General features: G+C 45.2%; 1 protein-coding gene across 1 annotated transcript; it reads right to left on the bottom strand.

Moving 5' to 3' along the window:
- Positions 1 to 5,016: 5,016 nt before the first annotated feature.
- Positions 5,017 to 8,385, bottom strand: LOC123403180 (apoptosis-inducing factor homolog B-like). The gene is made up of 4 exons (XM_045097134.1): positions 8,181 to 8,385; positions 6,698 to 6,954; positions 6,168 to 6,619; positions 5,017 to 5,456 (listed from the first exon to the last, which is right to left on the bottom strand). Exons 1-4 carry the CDS (start codon positions 8,285 to 8,287, stop codon positions 5,199 to 5,201), a joined length of 1,074 nt encoding a protein of 357 aa, XP_044953069.1. The 5' UTR covers positions 8,288 to 8,385; the 3' UTR covers positions 5,017 to 5,198.
- Between the last annotated feature and the right edge of the window lie 10,624 nt (positions 8,386 to 19,009).

The following is a 19,009-nucleotide window of genomic DNA, read 5'->3' as shown; positions in this document are numbered from 1 at the left end:
AAGGTACTTCGATGTGCGGCTACAGCCATAGGAGAAGTGGGCGTTGAGACTACGACTCGCGAAACCCACCCACGTATTTGGATTAGTCCCTACCAGTGTGCGACGCAGGCAATGTGGGCATGCGATATTTGGTGAGCGCTTCTCCATAACACGTCGGCGCGGCTCAACTTCCCCTTCAACGCCTGTGTGATAGATTTGGCGTCCATCAACCTCTGAATGGGCTCCACACATAAGGACCGTGAGGCCCCGCGAGTGCCTCGAGGCAGAGCGCTCCAACGAGGAGCTCATGGCGGAGCTCTGTCTCTGGTATCTGGAGCGCATCGAGGACGAGCATCGGCAATTCGAGCTCCATGAGTTGGGGAAGACCGACGAAGCCTGGTCGTCAAGTGCGTCGGTCATCGACCTTTACTACATTGATAACCTCAAGCCTGACGGTAGCCGCATCGACAAGGCATCAACAACGAGCCATGATTTTTATGTTTGAATGTTTTCTAAGGAGTTAAGTTTAAGGGACGGGCTAGGAACCCCTACACTTAAGAGGAGTAAATTTGAGGAGTTAAAGGACAAGACGCCATATAAAGGCCTAAATTATAAAGGATCAGCTAAATATACTCTTGGGACAGCTTGCTTGTCAGCGGTAGGATCATGTATTCCTCAAAGATGCGTATTGGATGCCCATGAAGGCTACTTGAGTTGTTGCTGGAGGTGGCGGCCCGATCGTCTCATCCATGAGAATTAGGACATTGTGTCGTTAGGTGACGTTACCGTTATGGGTGAGGGCTCTCGGGTAGCACAATGTACTCGTCACAGGTTGCCTTTTGACGACGCATTTGAATCCGGTTGGTTTCCGCCGTTCGCTCTTCGATTTCTAAACACAAAGGATGGAGAGTGCATTGACTCAACCTGACTACCTGAGTTGTGTACAGGTTGTGTTTATTAGGTATCCGATTTTGGTCTAAACGCGGTACTTTATGTTTGTGTATTGCCTCGTTGCAATTTAAAGTTCGACTAGGCGAGTTGTCAACTGTATTCATGGTATTGTAAGTGTATGTCAAAGGCGTTGCATAGGTGCTTGGCTTTTATTCTACAACTAGACGATGCCCCGCGCGTTGCGGCGGAAACCTTGTTAAAAAATACATGGATAAGTGGTAGAAGACCAAAATTAATGAAAAAACAAATACAAAACTTTATTACATGACTTATTTTCTTAGAAAAAAAAAATGCATGAGGTGGCATGATTTGCATGAAAAGATTAATGAAAAAAATAACTTATGACTTCATACATAATTTGATGATGCGACATTGTTGCATGAAAAAATATATTAGATAATGAGTTGTAACTATGTAAGAATAGAGGATACCCGTACAGTACATCTTTTCTCTGTGTATCCTCTAAAAAAGTGAAAAAAAAATGTATGAAAGCCAAACATAATTTTGAAAACGTCAAAAACTGCTAAAGAAACTCGTCTTGCATTTGTTCGTGTCATTTTGGATGTCTGCAAATTTCTCTTTTTCCTTTTTGAGTGGGATAAACTTTCATGTAAAAAGCATAAGCAGTGCGACGCATTTGCATGCTTAAAAACAAAGACTAGTGCTTCGAAATTTGCTCCCCGGATTTTGTTCCCCCCTCAAACTTTGCGTGCACATAGATGACGCGAACATGTATTTTTTTTGTCAAACATAGTCACAACTTTTGTTTGTTTAGGCCCGGTTTGTTTCATAAGTCCTAAGGACTTATAAGTCATATGTCTGTCCCTACCTGTTTGTTTACATGGACTTATAAGTCATAAGTCTCTACCTGTTTGTTTACAGAAACTTATAAGTCCATGTTGCATCAGCCATGGTACGGTGCCCTGGGACGCGGGGATCGTCATCAGCCATGCCGTGGTAACCTGCAGTCGACATGGATCGTCATCAGCCAAAGCGTACGGCACACAGGATAAGCACCGCTGCAACGAGGCAGAAACGGGGCGACAAACGAACGGGACGGGGCGGCGACGGGGCGACGAACCGAGGCATAAACGGGGCGACGGAACGAACGGGACGGGGCGGCGACGGGGCGACGAACCGAGGCAGAAACGGGGCGACGGAACGAACGGGGCGGGTCGGCGACGGGGCGACGGAACGAACGGGACGGGGCGGCGACGGGGTGACGAACCGAGGCAGAAACGGGGCGACGGAACGAACGGGACAGGGCGGCGACGGGGCGACGGAACAAACGGGGCGGGGCGGCGACGGGGCGACGGAACGAACGGGGCGGGGCGGCGACGGGACGACGGAACGAATGGGACGGGGCGGCGAACCGAACCGACGGAGCGAGAGGCGGGGCGGCGACGGGGCAAGAGGCGGGGCGCGACGGCGATTGGACCGAGAGGCGGGGCGGCGTGCTTGGACCGAGCCTGGAGCGACGCGGGGTAGGTCCGCTCCGGGATAAGTCCCAATAAGCTCCTCGCTGAGAGTCTTATTTGATAAGTCCCAAATCACCACAATAAGTCCCTTGTGTTTGGTTTAGGTGGGATTTATAGGGACTTTTTTTAAGTCTCTAGACCAATAAGTGTCTGAAAACAAACTCCCTCTTAATTATTATTTCTTTGGGATTGTGCAGCTTATCCAGAAGCATCTGATTCTTGGAGGAAACAAGAAAAGAAGGGCATCCCAAAGATCACACGCTATATATTCGTGGGCGGAGCGAAAATCTTTGATGCTCGGCGGCAAAGGGGGGCTTCATTTTCCTTTTGTATTTGTAAAGGCACGCATTGTGGTCGTGACGCACTCACACCCACTTGTGACTTGCCTATGTGTCGTCCCTTCAGCTTCGTCACTACAAGGTACAGCTGCAGGTGCATGCGTAGTTACTTGAGCAACAAAGTACCCCCAAACGAAATCATCATAAAACTAGTGTGACGGGTGCAAACATGATCCCACTCAGTTTTACTCCTAGTTGGTGGCATCTTCTGTCTTTACACTCATTAATCACTCCACTTAAACCGGCACTAACACGGCACTACCAAAGCAAAGCAGCCCATCCAACGTCTAGTCCACGCACACGAGCGATCATCAACCTGGAAATGCTTCTTTTATGGGGGGAGGGGATCAACCTGAAATGATTCAGGGGATCGAACCTGTCTAGAGGCAGCATCACGGACGCTCCCCTTTGTTTAAGAAACCCAGCAAACTAAGGCTGCTCACAATGAGGAGGAACTTAGCAGTAACATCACACACTCCAATATAACTTTGCTTATGTGGCACGTATTTAGTGAAGAGAGAGGTGCTTGTGGTAACTAGCTAAGAGGGTGTTTGGATCACTAGAGACTAGAGACTAGAGACTAGTAGTAGTCACCTTTAGTCAGTAAACCTCCAAACACCCCTGACTAATGGGTGACTAAAACTAGTTTAGTCCCTAGTCACCCCACCCCCAACTAAAAGTGACTAAAGTCTCTTCTCCAATTAATGGCTCATCCTCCCATGCTGGCACGCTAATAAAAGGAAGATAAATGAGAATAATTTAATACAGAGACATTTAATGCTGACTAGTAGTAGTCACCTTCCAAACAGGGCCTGACTAAAAACTTTTAGTCTGACTACTACTAGTCACATGACTAGAGAGTATCCAAACACCCTCTAAGTTACCAGAACATCACACACTCCAAGAAACAATTAATTCTATAGCCTAATAAATGCATTGTTGCATGACACTACATACATGTTACTCCCCATTGTAGAGGTAGGAACATAGTCTAGAAAAGCGTGTAGGTTCCTACCTTATGTTACTCTCCATTGTGACCAGCCTAACACGACGAAGGTCCACCTGTATTAATTCCGCGCATGAAATTGAAACAGCAGGGCCTTCGCGGCTGCGGGAGTGGTTGGTTGGCATGATGGCGTCGATTAATCTGACGCGACAAAGTTTGATGATGATAACGGTTTCTTTTTGCGAGTTGTTCTTTTGCTCGATCGATATGCACAAATTCAGCTGCTGCCATCTGGAGTATAGAGAGCAGGTTTACGTGTTTGCAGGTGGCTCTAGATTGATCAGAGGAAAAGATGACTAGATGGATCAGACAGCAATGCGTCATGTCCGGGCCGTGGCTTCCCTAGGACAGGTGGTCGTTGTACCTAGCCACCCCCCGAGGTCAGGTGCATTAACTACTCAGACAAGAACTAGGGGGAAATTAAAGAGCACGTATATTGCTGAGTTTGCCGTCCCTGTGCATCAATTTGGGAATTGCTACAGTAGTTTATCTTCGTTTCAGATTGCTGTCCACCAGAGCAAGTATCAGGTCAAATCCTGAGATCTATCAATAGGGCAGGGATGACTGTTGTGTGTGCGGGTAGCTTTGGAGGTAAAAGTACTAAAGACGTACTCGTACTGCATAAAGATACAACGATTGTCGTTTTCATTGGTTCATCATCAGTCATCATACCTACAATACACTCCTAGTACTACTTCATAAATATGGTACCGGCGACAATGCTTATCAGAAGCTAGCTAATTGTACACTAGTGACGTACACTCTACCATTCCAAATTCCAACTAAACATTAACCTGAATTCACGGTTTTTGCACATGCCAACGTAGATAGAAAGTGCAATGGATGGGCAGGCCCAGGAGTTCTATCCCCATATTTTAAAAAAATAAAAAAATAGGAATGATATCCCCATGGAACTGGTGGTGTCATCAAGAAAAGAAAAAGATGAGCGGACCGTGTCATCTAGGTCACCGATCACGGACTCCCATAAACCAGAAATTCAGAACGACATGACATGCCTGGCGTCCCCCTGTTGATGCCTCATGAAAGACAGGACATGGCGAGACCGCGGAAAGAGAGGAAGAAACCACCAAATTGTTCCCATCCTCAAGGCAACTACTGTCTGCCTGGCAAAGATCAGGCTGCTTTCTTTTAACTTTCCCACAAAGAAAGCGCCGTCATGTTACATCCGGCCTGGGGATTGTTGGGACCATGCAAAACGTCTTCCAACGAAAATACTTGTGTACATCACCAGCAAAGAAAGACACACCCCAAAACGCAGGCCAAACAGGCATCTGCGTACATGTACATTCACACTTCTGTTAAAATGTTCATCACCATTCTCGGCACATCACCAACAATTACTCGCACAGAGAACAACGCATGACGATACAACACATATGTGCAGCCAGCCAGAGGTTTATTTGTTTTGCCTGGAGATGGGCCGGCTCAAGCATTCAGGCCCATCTGCTTCCTCGTCTTGCCGACGAACAGGTCCTTGGATTTGAGCATCCCCGGTATGCACCCGGTGAGCGTCAGGTAGGGCAGCTGCGCCAGCCCTTCCTTCCTTCCCAGGGAGACGATCGCCAGCGGGAACCCGGTGCTGTAGGTGGCGAGCTTGCTCGGAGGCGACCCCTTGATCAGTAGCTTCAGGTTCTTCGCTACCAGCAGCGCGTGCTTCTGGGCGAGGTACCCTTGTTTGATTTCCTGCACATCGAAGGTAGGTGTTTCAGTAATCTTGTAGTGTTTTCAAGATAAGGAGTTTGCCGCTTCAAACGTTACAAGCTGGTGATGTCGGATAAATTATGCCGAAAATGGAGGGATGCAAAATGTAATGGTTGCTGTATCTACACTGATGAGCAAGTTATTTCACATGGAAATAAACACCTTTCAAATAAGATGATATATATATCTTAACTTCTTAAGACCAAGAAATAGAGTAGGTTCACAGTTAAGACTGCTAGATAAAGTGCATTGCATACTAATTTTAGACTTTTAGTGCATGTACACCTAAGTCGATTGAGATTTACCCGTGCATAATTTTGCTTTACACAGATTTGAACTGAACAATCCCAACACACAGAAGATTCTGGGGCATGCTAGAAATGCATCAGATAAAATCACAAGCTTTCCGACATGGAAGGAAGTCAAAAACTCATGATATATACTCATCAGGCGGCATAAATGAGTTGCTCAGATAAATCTAACATACTAACAATCAACAACCAAATGCAGCCATGCAGAAACCACACTGCAAATTTTGTTCATGTCTTGATTTAGGTCAAATGATACTAGTATGTGCAAGTTAATTAACACTGCTGGGGAAATGAAAATTGTTAACCTGCAAAAAAGAGAATAAAATTCTCAAATGGAGAATCGAGAAGCTTAACGAGCATTAAGATTTAAGTGCAGACTTACAGGAATATCTGTGATGTCACCGATTGCAAAAATGTTATCGTGACCCTTCACTCTCAAGTCCTTCTCCACCATTACTCTTCCCTTGGTGTCCAAAGATTCCTTCAGGATGGTATCATGTAGCCACGATGAACTCAGTGGCTTGCCAATACACACAAAGTGGCAATCAGCTGTTATTGTTTCTCCGCCTGATGTTTTATAGAACTTCTCTGTGTCTGATAATGACTTTAGGTCAACTGATTGCTGGAAAAGCACATCCACTTTCTTCAAAGTCAGCCAATCAAGGCACTTCTTCGAAGCCTTTTGATCAACGAATTCAAGTAATCGTGATCCTCTGTGAACAAGTGTCACCTTCTTCTCTGGATAGTCTACTGCGATCTCTGCAGCAAGTTCAACACCAGTTGGGCCACCTCCAATTATCAACACAGACCCGGAGGATTTTATCTTTCCGTTATCTGTTACAAGATCAAGGCATAAGTAGGAAATACATGGTTGCAAAGCATGCCATCTTTTAAATATGCACTTAGAGTTACCTCTCTGGAATTCTGTAAGCCTCTCTTTTCTGCTTCCAGCAGAAGCGAAAACATGGCCAGTAGCTACAACGAGATAATCATACGCAAGTGATTGACCATCAGCAGTTAGAACAGCATTCTCAGTGATATTGACTGCAGAAGATGTTACAATAGTAGCAGTGGTGAGGTAATCTCTGTGGTATATTAACGATCTCTCAGCAAAAGATGGTTCAACTGTCGATCTCAATTCAGCCCAGGTGATCTCCAGATAGTCCTTCCTGTCATTAGAAGAGATCTTTTTTCGTTAATGAACCTACGAATTCTGAGGTAGCTAATAGTAGTTAAATGTATGAAGCCTTGCCCATATAAAAATCATATTATTGTGGTTTTAGCTTAACTGAAACTGGTACATGGACGGTTCGCGCGCTAAGAGAACAGAACACTGAGAGCTTGTCTTATTCAAAAACCTTTTAAAAAAGGAGGGCCTGAGAGACTTTCTTTATGTTACCATCTATTTTGAGAAAGGAGATCCTTTGCGATGTTAACTCATTGAGCTAGGAAACTGATGACCGACTAATCAACCGAAAACAACAGCTATTGTTATCAATTCAGAGTTCAGAAGAAAATAGCACGAGGAATCCTTAAGACAGTGCTACAAACAGGCGCAGTTTGTTTTCAACTGTCAATTTGTCATCAACAGTGGCACTACTACCAACATATCGGAACTTCCATTGGCATAAATCACTTTGATCCTCTAAGGCTCTAACATCATAAATAAACTTCACAGTTCACAGCATATCACCAGACATAAAACACGGAAATGACGGAACTTGTTATGACTGAATTATATCCTGATGTTGCTGCATTTCTCTCACAGCAGAAAAGCGGAAGCAGAGATATGTGCAAACCTGAACCAAACAATCAAAAGTAAGAACATCCCTAGTATTCTGACAGAATTCACCTTGATCCTCTAAGGCTTCACATCATCGATAAGTCCTATTGCACAAGATACACTCCCTCCGTCCCAAAATAGGTGACTCAACGTTGTACTACCTTTGTACTACACTAAAGTTAGTATGAAGTTGAGTCACCTAATTTGAGACAGAGGGAATACCAAACATAAAGCAAGGAAACGATGGAACGGGATATGACTCGATTATATCCTACCGATGCTGCAGTCCTGAAGTAGACAATCAGAACTAAGAACAACCCCAGGTGGCCAGGTCCCCTGCGAGCAGCACATCCAGCTCCAGTTGTAACCGGACGATCACTATGATTCACTAGGGGGCAGGCTACTAACTAAACCAATCCCAAATCTCCTCATCCCTCCCGGCTCGATCAAACAATCGCCGGCCGCTACATCGCGCCGACGACAGATTCGAAGATACAGCTAAACCAGGACCTGCTCCCACCCGCGCCTCACGGAGACTGACACGAGGACATTTCATCAAACACGCGGCGGGCGTGAAAAGCAACGGGGGACGCGAGTCGGAGGGAGGCTTACGGGTCGAGGAGGACGACGTCGGCGTCGGGCTCCATGGTCTTGGCGAGGAGGGCGCCGCCGATGCCGCCGCCGACCACCACCACCCTCGGCTTTCCCGCCTCCGCCATCACCGCGCCGCGCCTCGCTGTCTCGCTCGCTCGCTCGCGCACCAACCGCGAACCTCCCCAGCTCCCGCGCTGACTCAACCGCTGCTCTGTCGACTGTCTGTCACAGCTGACGCCTGACGCCCAGTTTTAAGCCGAGGGATGGGACGCACGATCTTTCCCCCGTCGCATCTGAACCGTCCGTCGCCGCTTGGACGGGCGTGATGAGGCGGGGCGGCACGCGCCGGGATGGGCCCCGTGTTCGCCCGCGCGTGGCGGCGAAGGAAGGGATTGCGCGTTGCTTTGCTAGCGAATCCGTATCATGCATCCTTCGGTTACGCGCTTGCGTTTTCCCATAAGAAATTGGCGTTTTCTTTTTAAGGGGCCTGCTACGTGAGCCATCAGATATAACACAATCAATTAGCCATACCTTCACCTCAAAAAAAATTAAAAAATAGCCATACCTCTTCCTCTACTTTACCACATATGTCTTTGTTGTAGAATGAATGCAAAAAGAGACAAATGAAGAGTCCAAATCATCCAACAGTTCATTGCAACGTGGGATACTCACTTATATACAAGATGAAGAGTGTGTTGGCGAGACACATTTTCTTCAACAGACACCTCTTGGAAGGCATCCCTTCCATATAATTTATCACATGTTTTATATCTCAACACTCCCATTGATCAATTCGTCATCTATACTAGTACAAATGTCCGTGCGTTGCACTGGGCAAGAAAAATATATATAGTCTGCTTGTTGTGCCATTATGCGGCATTAAATCAGTGCTTTAATCAAACAACATTTGTTGATTTGAAACTATTTGACATTGTTAATTGTTTGTTAGTCTATTCAGTTAGCGAAGGTTCTGTTCAGCAAATTCATGTTATTACTTTGACATTGCCCATTGGTGGACAGAGTTAATATTTTTGACAAGAAATCTCTTTGTTATAAATGATCCAAATTTATCTATATGTATTATGTATGTCCCCAACAATAGAGAAAACATTCTGGACCTCTTCATCTCTAGCCAATCTTATTCAGTGACAGTGATATGCCAACGGCCTTTCTTTGATTTCTGAGTTTCAGAGGTAGAGGGTGGAGCAATTAGAAAGTCAAGAAAGGGCTAGATAAATCTGATTGAAGAACAAAAAACAACATAATATCTTGTTGTGCATAAATAATCAATTATATGTCCAGTTAGTACTGTCCAATTAAGTTCGAAGCTATAATCATAGATCTTACCATTGTACTTCTGAAAAGAACCATTCAACGTCAGACTTTTATCACTGCTAAACGTTGGGATCTCATATTATACAGTGATAATCCTCCTAGATTAAGATCATACCAAATTAGTGAACGAATAGAATAACTACGATTTGGACATTACCTTGGCGACCAGTGCCTGGGCGCCCACGAACTTGTCGTCCCAGGCCAGCGACTGCCGCACCCCGCTGACGTTGCTGGTGCCGGAGATGTAGGCCTTGTACTCCTGGTCGCCGGTGGCGATGTAGAGCCACACAGCTGCCCACAACAGCTCGTCCTGTTCCATTTCCAGCGAGCATCTTTCAGTATTTTTTTTACAGAAAACATTACTTACTATTTTCTGCTTATCATGATATTAGTTAGTAGAGTAAGATGCTACCTCGTCGCCGCTGCTGCTGTAGGAATTTCTGCTTGATGGAATGCTGTTCTGGTAGAGCCCATGGTGGTTCTTGGCGAACTGGAACAACTGCACAAAAGTGACACAAGAAGTTAGCTCATGCACTTTCGTTTGCCTTTGTGCACAAATACAAATCCACCTTCAATTTTCTAGCAATATTTTGCCATTCCTTTTCAACCATATGAATGGTACCATGACTTTGTGAAATGGTTTGTCTAGAAGGAAGAACGAATAACGTATACCCACATTTTATTATACACTACAGGTGATCGTACGTATATAATACGCGGTGGATACAATGCAAGAACATAGAAGGAGTATATAATATGAGGTGGGTACGCTCTATTTTCTTGTCTATTACTACACCAATGCTTTTTGGCCCATCCATTGGATTTGTATCGAATCGATTGTGTAATCTGTGTGCCGTGCAAAGCAATGCAGTGCAACAGTCTCTCTGAATGTAAGCAAGTATATCGTGCACCTGTTTCGCGTGCTTCAGAAGTGTCGACGCGTACCGGGGTTCGCCGCGCGGCTCCGTGAACGCGACGGAGGCCGCGGCCAGCGCCGCCGTCGTCTCGGCCGCAACGTCGGAGCCTGGGTGGGTGGCGTTCACCATGTAGGCCCTCCGGGGCGTGTCCATGTCCTCCGGCCGCTCCCAGCATGCGTGGTCCGAGTCGCCGTCGCCGACATTGACGTAGAGCACGTCGGGGTGGGCATGCGCCTTGGCCAGGTAGTCGGCACCCCAGCTCCCCCGCCGCGGCCAGCCCAGCCGCCCCCTGTGGTGAAGAACGCGCTCGGATAAGGGACCGGTGGAGGACAGTTTTTTTTGGAAAGTACGAAACTTTTTTTCCACTTAATGAAGGACTGCGGGTTGATTACCTGAAACATAAGGGGGTTTTCTGCAAAATGCAAAAAACGATTCGTTTTTTGACTAAAAAACGGACTACAGGTTGAATACTGAAAAAGCGAAGGGTGTTTTTGCAAAATGACCATGACGGACGACAGAAGCACTCCACGCTTTATTATTAGGGAGAGATATTGCAAACTAAAAACTCCTCCAAAAAAAACCCGTGGGAAAAATTGAGGAGAAACCTTACAATAGTATGTCATCGAGAACTCCTTTAAAACGCAGCGGGAAAAATATAAGGAGAAACCAATATGTCATACATCCGCACTTGTATTTATATTGTCTCGTTGAAAACCTTATATGAGAAACCATCTTGGAAAACTCATAAAGGAAAAAGTAGTACAATATGAATGATCTGAAGATCATCAACAGGTTATAACTTGGGATTTTACTTTTCTTGAATTTCGCAAACATCAATGTTGTCTCATACCAATTCCACAAATGTGATTCTGGAATATAAACGTTGGTAGAGACATTGTGAACCTCACAATAATTTGTTTGCAGATTATCCTCTTACATTTATGTAATTCACAATGATAAATACTCCCTTCGTTCCTAAATATAAGGTGTATTATTTTTTCAAAAAGTCAAACTTGTCTAACTTTGACCGAATTTGTACACCGAAATATTAAGGTATAGAATACCAAATCATTATCACTAGATTCATCATGAAATATATTTTTATATTTTATAAATTTGGTATTGTACATCATTATATATTTTGCTATAATGTTGGTCAAACATAGACATGGTTTGACTTTTTATAAAACTAATACACCTTATATTTAGAAACGGAGGGAGTATAACCCATAAGCAATACAAGTGACATTATCTTGGTAGATAATGATCTTTGATTCCAATGAATCTCCACATGATCTCACATGTGACCAGTCATTTTGCGAAGGAAGATATATATTGTCATGCTTCAGACATATTTATGGCAGAATGATTATAGGAAGGACTCATTTAGAATCTATACTGAAGGCTTCCCTCAGAATACTTTTCCATTAAATCTAGTCTTTGATATGACATTGTTGAGATCAGATTCTCAGCCACTATTAGGATATCACACCATGGTCCCATCTTGATTTTCCCAATGGAATCAATCAAGACCTTTTGTGTCTTGGACATATCGAGGATATTCATTGTATTGGGGATTGCACTCTCAATAAATACCCAACAAATATAGTGTTAGGCCCGACTTACTTTCCAATATATATGAGTGCTCCGATGGTATTCAGATATGGAACTTCATGTTCACTATCACTTCACCATATTCCATAGTTTTGAATGGGCTTGTGTCCCATGCCAGATATAATAAGACCATATGTGTCTTTGATAAGATATATCCATATTGAACTTTTTCAATGTTTCTAGATATATGAAGACTGACATACATTTATTCTCGAGGGAACATGCTCAAGCTATAAAGTTAGCACAATTTGGTTTGACCAAAATATCCGTCCCAAAATGATTGTGTGTATCTAATATGTCTTGCATAGACATTGATGATATGATCATCCGCATCAATAAGAAGATGCAAATCCAATCCATGATATCTTCATGAACACACATCAACGACCATCAGTATTAGAGTAATCCTTGTCAAGGACTAATTCACTTAGTCGGTTGTACCACACAACTCTCCAACCTCTTCAGAGTCACAGAGTGACTTCTGAAGCTTCACACAAACATGTTGCGATTTATCATTGGATTCGGAATATTAAGCCATTTAAAAGACTTCAATACATATATCCGAACTGAATGATCCATGTGAGTATGTAGCCATTACATACATCAACCGTATGGATTTGTATTGCCGATTCAGTATGGAAACATTATTCCACTCATACCGAGAGGGCATGCTACATCGTAACCGATGTCGGGTCTCTGTAGAAACCCATGTGCTACAAGCCTCGCTTTCTCACCACCTCATCTATTTCGTATATGAACGAAATATCACTTCTCTTCACTACGGAAGATACTTATGACGAGCATGTTTTACTATGGTAAACATCTCTCTTTTGATGAGCGAGTAGTAATCTTCCTTATTGCTTCATCGTCTTCTTTCTTTTCTCTGATCTGGGCAGCAGGCTCCAATGCCGCAGATGGGTGGAGCCTTGCCGGGCACAAAGACGGGGCCGCCGGGCTTTCTATGGTGCCACAAACATGCGCCGACCACAGTTTTGCCTCCTTCCCTCGCTTTCTTCTGGCCAAATAGCTCTCTACCGGAGAGTTCTTACCTTCTTGCCCGTTCCGGTGATTGCCTATGATTTTTGCTCTCGGTAGAGGCAGTGCTGATAACGTGTTGTAGAATGAATGCAAAGAGAGACAAATGAAGAGTCCAAATCATCCACTAGTCCATTGCAATGTGGGAGACCCACTTATATACAAGATGAAGGGGTGTGTTAGGGAGACACCTTTTCCCCAAGAGACACCTTTTGGGAGGCATCCCTCCCATTTAATTGATCAAATGTTTTATTTCTCAACAGTCTTGTTATAGAAAAAATTTACAACATAGATTATGTTATGTTATTTTTAGTCTATGTTGTGTTGTGGGATCTTTTTTGCGACATGGTCGCGTTGCAGGAAAATAAATTGTAATATGGATCATGATGCATAATATTTGTTTGCAACATGGGTCGCTACAGAATCTAGTTTGCAACAAAGGGCTAGTTACAAAATTCATTTTAAAATAATGGACCAATTATAAAAGATGGACATGTCAGGGTTGGCTCCCTACCATTTGATTAAGAGCCCATCTTACGGCGATGAAGGCGACGAACGCTCGCACAAAGATCGATCGGTTGAAAGGAATCATTTCCCTTTATTTAAACACGAGCTGATTACAAAATTGGTGTGCGAACATTTGTTGCAAGATACATCATGCAGGACGCTCATTTTCAAGTAGGACGTGGTTGGACGAGATCACTAATTAAGATGTGCTTCTTGCACTCCGAACAAAGTTACCTCAGAGTATTGCCTCTCGAACATTGATAAATAAGCTGCATGCTAATGTGTAGCATATCCCAAATAATCTAGTGTGTTCAACAGAGCTCTACTTGTTATATATAGGAGACCTTATGATCTATATAGGAGTAAGAGATTGACCGATTAGATGTATACATGATATACAAAGGCTAGTAGACCTACAAATAAAGAAGAGGTTGTTGGCATATTGTCGGTGCACTAAAGACTGGGGTCTCTAGTATCCCAGACTTGTGCACGGGCGCGAAGAGCCTCTGTCGGCAGGGGGTGGAAGGACCCAGTCAAGATGCAACCCCCAAGAGTATCAAGGCCCCGACAAGCCTGCCTTGTCGGGAAGATGACCAAGACCGCGCCCATTCGGTGGGCGTGATGAACTCACCAAGTACAAGACCCCGGCAAGCTCCCTTGCCGGGACGACGACTGAAGCCCCCGGCAAGCTCCCTTGCCGGGACGAAGACCCAAGGCCCCCGCAAGCTCCTTGCCGGGATGACGGGGCTGGCCATTGGTGGGCAACCGCCCTTGCCATAGTGCCACCGCCCCCAAGTTCCAGCACATTCCGCATGCGCCAGCGCATCGTTCAGGTGTCGAAACACCTGGATACGTGTCTTCACCAGCACATCGTAGACAAGGACAAGACGTGCATTTAATGCAGCTGACAGTGGTAGATGGATAAGCACCACCCTAGGTTCACTGTAACTCCCCGTGAACCTGCCATCGAGAACTATAGGCGACCCTTTTGCCTATAAAAGGGGTTAGACTTTTTGTACATCGACCCATAAGACGATCATCAACAGTCACTGTAACAATCAACAACAAAACGCTTAATACAACCAGACAAGCAGGACGTAGGGTTTTACGCGTAAGCAGCCCGAACCTAGGCAAAAAGGCTTGCCGGGTTGAAAGTGTGTTATATCGACTAGAGGGGGGGGGGGGGGTTGAATAGGAGATTTTTAGAATTTCAACACCGAGGAAATTCCTTTTGAGGAAATTCCTCAGTGATGACTAACTTGCAGCGGAAACAACAAAGGACCAGGAGTGCAAAGTATCACTACATCAGTTTTTCAGGATGAAGAATATGAAAAACAGTTTGCACAGTATACAGGCACGGAGAAAACAGATGAGGATTAACTCGTGTGAAGAATTTGGGGTTGAGGAATTTCAGAGAAAGTCTTCAACAAATTCTTCAAAGAGTGACAGTGAAAATCATCAACACACAATCTAAGGAATATAAAGAGTTGAAGAAATAGAACCCGTTTCACAGTGAAGACAGTGGTTGATTGTGACAGCCCGATGCCGACGTTCCAGAAGATTCCCCTTCTATTCCTTTTCGTCGAGTGTCTATTTTCTTTTGTCACATCATCATCGCATCATGCGCATCATCTGCATTGCATCGACAACCCGTTGCCGCCAGTTTTCAAAACTTGCATCCGTTGTTAGTTGCCGATCTCGTCGTTGTCCGTTATGAGCCCGACCACACACGCACGCGCCCGCGGCAACGTTTAAATCTTGTTTTCAAAAGTGTGCGTAAAACTTTCTCTGATTGGGTCAGAATTTGACGTGCGGTCTTATTTTAATATAGGTAGGCCGCCTGTCAAGTTTCGTCACAATCGGAGTCCGTCTGGTACCCGAACGGTCAACCGTAGCGGCACCGTATTCGGTCTACCATCGGACGGTTGTCGGTGTTTTAAAAATCGTTGCCGCGCCTCCCGTTTTCCCTCTCGTCTCCGGATAACTACTCTACACAGCCATTTAGTCCGTCCCGCGTTCGGAATTATTCGAACCCGAGCGCGCGGTTAAAACCGTGGTGGAATTTCGCTAAACCTAGCCCCACCATTTGTCTATAAATAGTCCCCGTGTGCATTTTCAGACAGCCCCCCTTCCACCTCGGGATCCGCACCACCTACCCCCCTAACCCTAGCCGCGCAGCCACTCTCTCCTCCCCGCCGCAGCAGCCCAGATCGGGCCCGCCCTGGGCCGAAGCAGGCCCCGAAGGCCTGGATCCGCCGCCGCCGCCCCGTTCTGCCTCGAGCTCGCCGCCACAGCACTCCTGCCCCGAGCTCCCCGCGCCTCGCGCCGCGCCGCCTTCCGCCGCTGCGCCTCGAGATGCGCCGGCCAGCCCCGTCGCCGGACCGCCGCGCCACCCTTGCTAGTCGCCGGAGCTCCCCAGGTCCCCTCGGCCTCTCTCTCCCTCTCCTTCTTCCTCCTCTCCCCCGCTGATCTAATCTCCCGGCGCTCTCTCTCTCCCTCGCAGGTCCCGGGCGCCATGGACGCGCAGCTCCCAGCATAGAGCTTCGCCCTCGCCGAAAAGGGACGGATCTAGCGCCGCCGGTCCATATCTGCCTGTTTCCCCTCGGGTCCCGCCGATGGGCTCGCTCGCCGGAGCCCCCAAGGACCGCCGCCGCCGGCCTCCATGTTCCAGCAGATCATGGAGCCAGCGCTCGCGCCAGCGCGCTGCTCGCGTCGCACCAGTGGGCCGCGCCACGCTCCTGGGCCGGCCTCGCCCTGCCTCGCCTCTCTTGGGCCGCGACTCCCCAAGGCCCAACCGAGCGCCCCCACCTCCCTGCAACCCACTAGGGTGAGCACCCCCTGCCTTGACCTATATGGCGCCTAGGCGCATTTTAGATGTCTTGCGCCACTGTTAGGCCCGTTAGTGAATTAGGAATTTTCGAAATTTAATAAATTCCAGTAAAATAGACGATATTAAAACGTCCGTATCTTTTTAACCGTTAGTCGGATCGAGGCGTATTGTATATGGTTTTTGTGTAGAATCTCGCGTAGAATACGATATTGCAACTTGCATAATTGTTTGACATTGTTTAGCGTGCTGTATGCCTAGAAATGTGTGCTGTCTATACTGTTTTTGCCCGTAGTTATTTTTATCGCGTGTGCCCGGATTGCTCGAATGCCGTAGTAGAGATGTTCATATTTTAGGAACCCCTTTGCCATGTATTTTAGAGTAGTCGTTGGTATTTTTGCGTGTAGGGATTTGCCGCTAGTTTATTTTCCGTGTTTAGGACATTATCTCGCATTTACGTGTGGTGAAATTATTGTTGTGCAACCCCACATGTTTTATATGTTTTCGGGGTAGAAAAATCGTGTGTATTTAGTTTTATCTTTTGGGCAAGTTAGTTCGCGCGATATTTTGCCATGTTGCCCTCTTGTCTATTTCATAGGATTTATTCCGTGCTTCGTTTGAAGGAGTTGTCAGTTAGAGTTTTGCCCTTTAATGTTTAGTCTAGCCCCTGGTATTTTTGGTTGCAATAGAAATCCATGTTTAGTTGTGGTTTGCTTGCTCTGGAGTTGCCAGAAAATAGTGTTGTTTTAGAGATGGTGAAATATTTCCAAGTCTGAAATCTGTTATATTTTGTTGCTGTCTTTGCATGAGTGTATCTTGTGATCTGTAGCTCTTTGAGGTTGGTGCAATGGAGTAAGTTGTAGACTTTGTGATTCTCTAGCATGTTGTGAATTTTCATGTCATTTGTAGTCCTGTAGCTATTGGTTTTGCTGAAGTCAATATGCCTTCAGATCGAAAACTGCAGCTTCATAAACTGCTATTTTCACTAAGTCTGAAACTGTGTGTGAGAAGCCATTTTTTGACTTCTTTTCCTAGCGATCCATGTTTCCATGCTAGTTGTTGTTAGTTGTATGTTGTAGTGCTTCTTGCCCTCTATAGTTTCATGCCTTGTTGGAGCCTTTTGGATTTGTGTAGCTCATAGTTGTGGAGTGTAGAAAATGCTATGTGGTTCTTTTGGGCAGATTGTAGTGTTTTCTTGTTTAGCTCGTAGTTGTTGAACCGTAGCTCCGTTTTGATCGTGCCTTATATGAAACTTACTTAGAATCTCGTGTAGTTTGATTTTCTCTTGCTGGTTGTATGTTTTGAAGTGCTCGTGACCGTCGTTGCACACATTTTGCATTCATGCCATCATATCTTGCGGTGTCCGTATCTTTTGATCCGTAGCTCCGTTGGAGATGTTCTCTATGTGTAAATTGTTTGTAACGACGCATAGAATCACGTGAACCTATTTGTTTTGCTGTTTAACAACAAATTAAATGTGTTAGTTCAGATCTGGACAGAATTGTAAATTAACATGTGAGGTCATTTCGGAGATGCTATATGTCATTTCCGACCTCATTTAAAATGCCTAGATAGATAGTTTAATTACGCTTCACCTCTTGCCATGTTTAACCACATTTAATATTGCCGTGTATCTAAACAGGATAGAACTAAATAATTAAATGTGGAGTTTCGTCAATATGCAACTCGTTGCATATTGAACTTCACTTAATGTGTAGTGTTTGAGTGTTGTGAATTGACATGCCGTGCCTTGCATGTGTTCAGCTATTCATGCATCATAAGTGTTGTGCATCGTGTGGTGAATATCGTGTGTTGATTTGTGTTTCCGGTTTGCTTCGTCTCGATAGAGTTACGCAAGCGTGTCGGATTGTGAGGACCCGTTCGACTACATCGGTTCATCTGCTTCACGGAGTCATTCTTCTTCCAAGCGGGATCTCACGCAAGATGACCATTTACCCAGATACCATTACTATCATTGACATGCTAGTTTTATCGCTTCTACCGAGTATGTCTTGTTGCCTACCACATGTTAAATATCATCCTCTCAACAATGCCATGAAAACCTTCAACCTGTTCAACCTAGCAAACCACTGATTGGTTATGTTACCGCTTGCTTAACCCCGTGTTAGTGTTGCTAGTTGCAGGTGCAGTTGCTTCCATGTGATAACATGGGTTCCTTGTTATATCACCATACTAAATGTTATTTAATTTAATGCACCTATATACTTGGTAAAAGGTGGAAGGCTCGGCCTTTCTAGCCTGGTGTTTTGTTCCACCTTTGCCCCCTTAGTTTCGGCTACCAGTGTTATGTTCCATAATTGAGCGCTCCTAACACGATCGGGGTTGTTATGGGGACCCCCTTGATAATTCGTTTTAGATTAAAGCTGGCCTGGCAAGGCCCAACATTGGTACTATTTGCCCAACATAATAATTCTGATAATACTAAAATGCATAGGGAGTTAGCGCTACTCGAGGAGTAATTCTACATAATACAGGGGGCCAGTGCTGATGGTGCTGGTCCAAAATAGAGCACCGTGCGGGGCTGATACGTCTCCAACGTATCTATAATTTTTGATGGTTTCATGCTATTATCTTGTCAAACTTTGGATGTT

This window comes from Hordeum vulgare, chromosome 6H, assembly GCF_904849725.1.
Source record: "Hordeum vulgare subsp. vulgare chromosome 6H, MorexV3_pseudomolecules_assembly, whole genome shotgun sequence".
Taxonomy (NCBI): domain Eukaryota; kingdom Viridiplantae; phylum Streptophyta; class Magnoliopsida; order Poales; family Poaceae; genus Hordeum; species Hordeum vulgare.
This window is presented reverse-complemented; position numbering and strand designations above follow the sequence as displayed.

What these genes read in the sequence shown, in the direction of transcription:
- LOC123403180 (XM_045097134.1), bottom strand. Translation starts at nt 8,287, where the DNA reads ATGGCGGAGGCGGGAAAGCCGAGGGTGGTGGTGGTCGGCGGCGGCATC. An exon ending in GACGTCGTCCTCCTCGACCC is followed by an intron (nt 6,955 to 8,180) that starts GTAAGCCTCCCT and finishes TTCTAATGACAG; the next exon opens with GAAGGACTATCTGGAGATCA. An exon ending in GCTTACAGAATTCCAGAGAG is followed by an intron (nt 6,620 to 6,697) that starts GTAACTCTAAGT and finishes ATCTTGTAACAG; the next exon opens with ATAACGGAAAGATAAAATCC.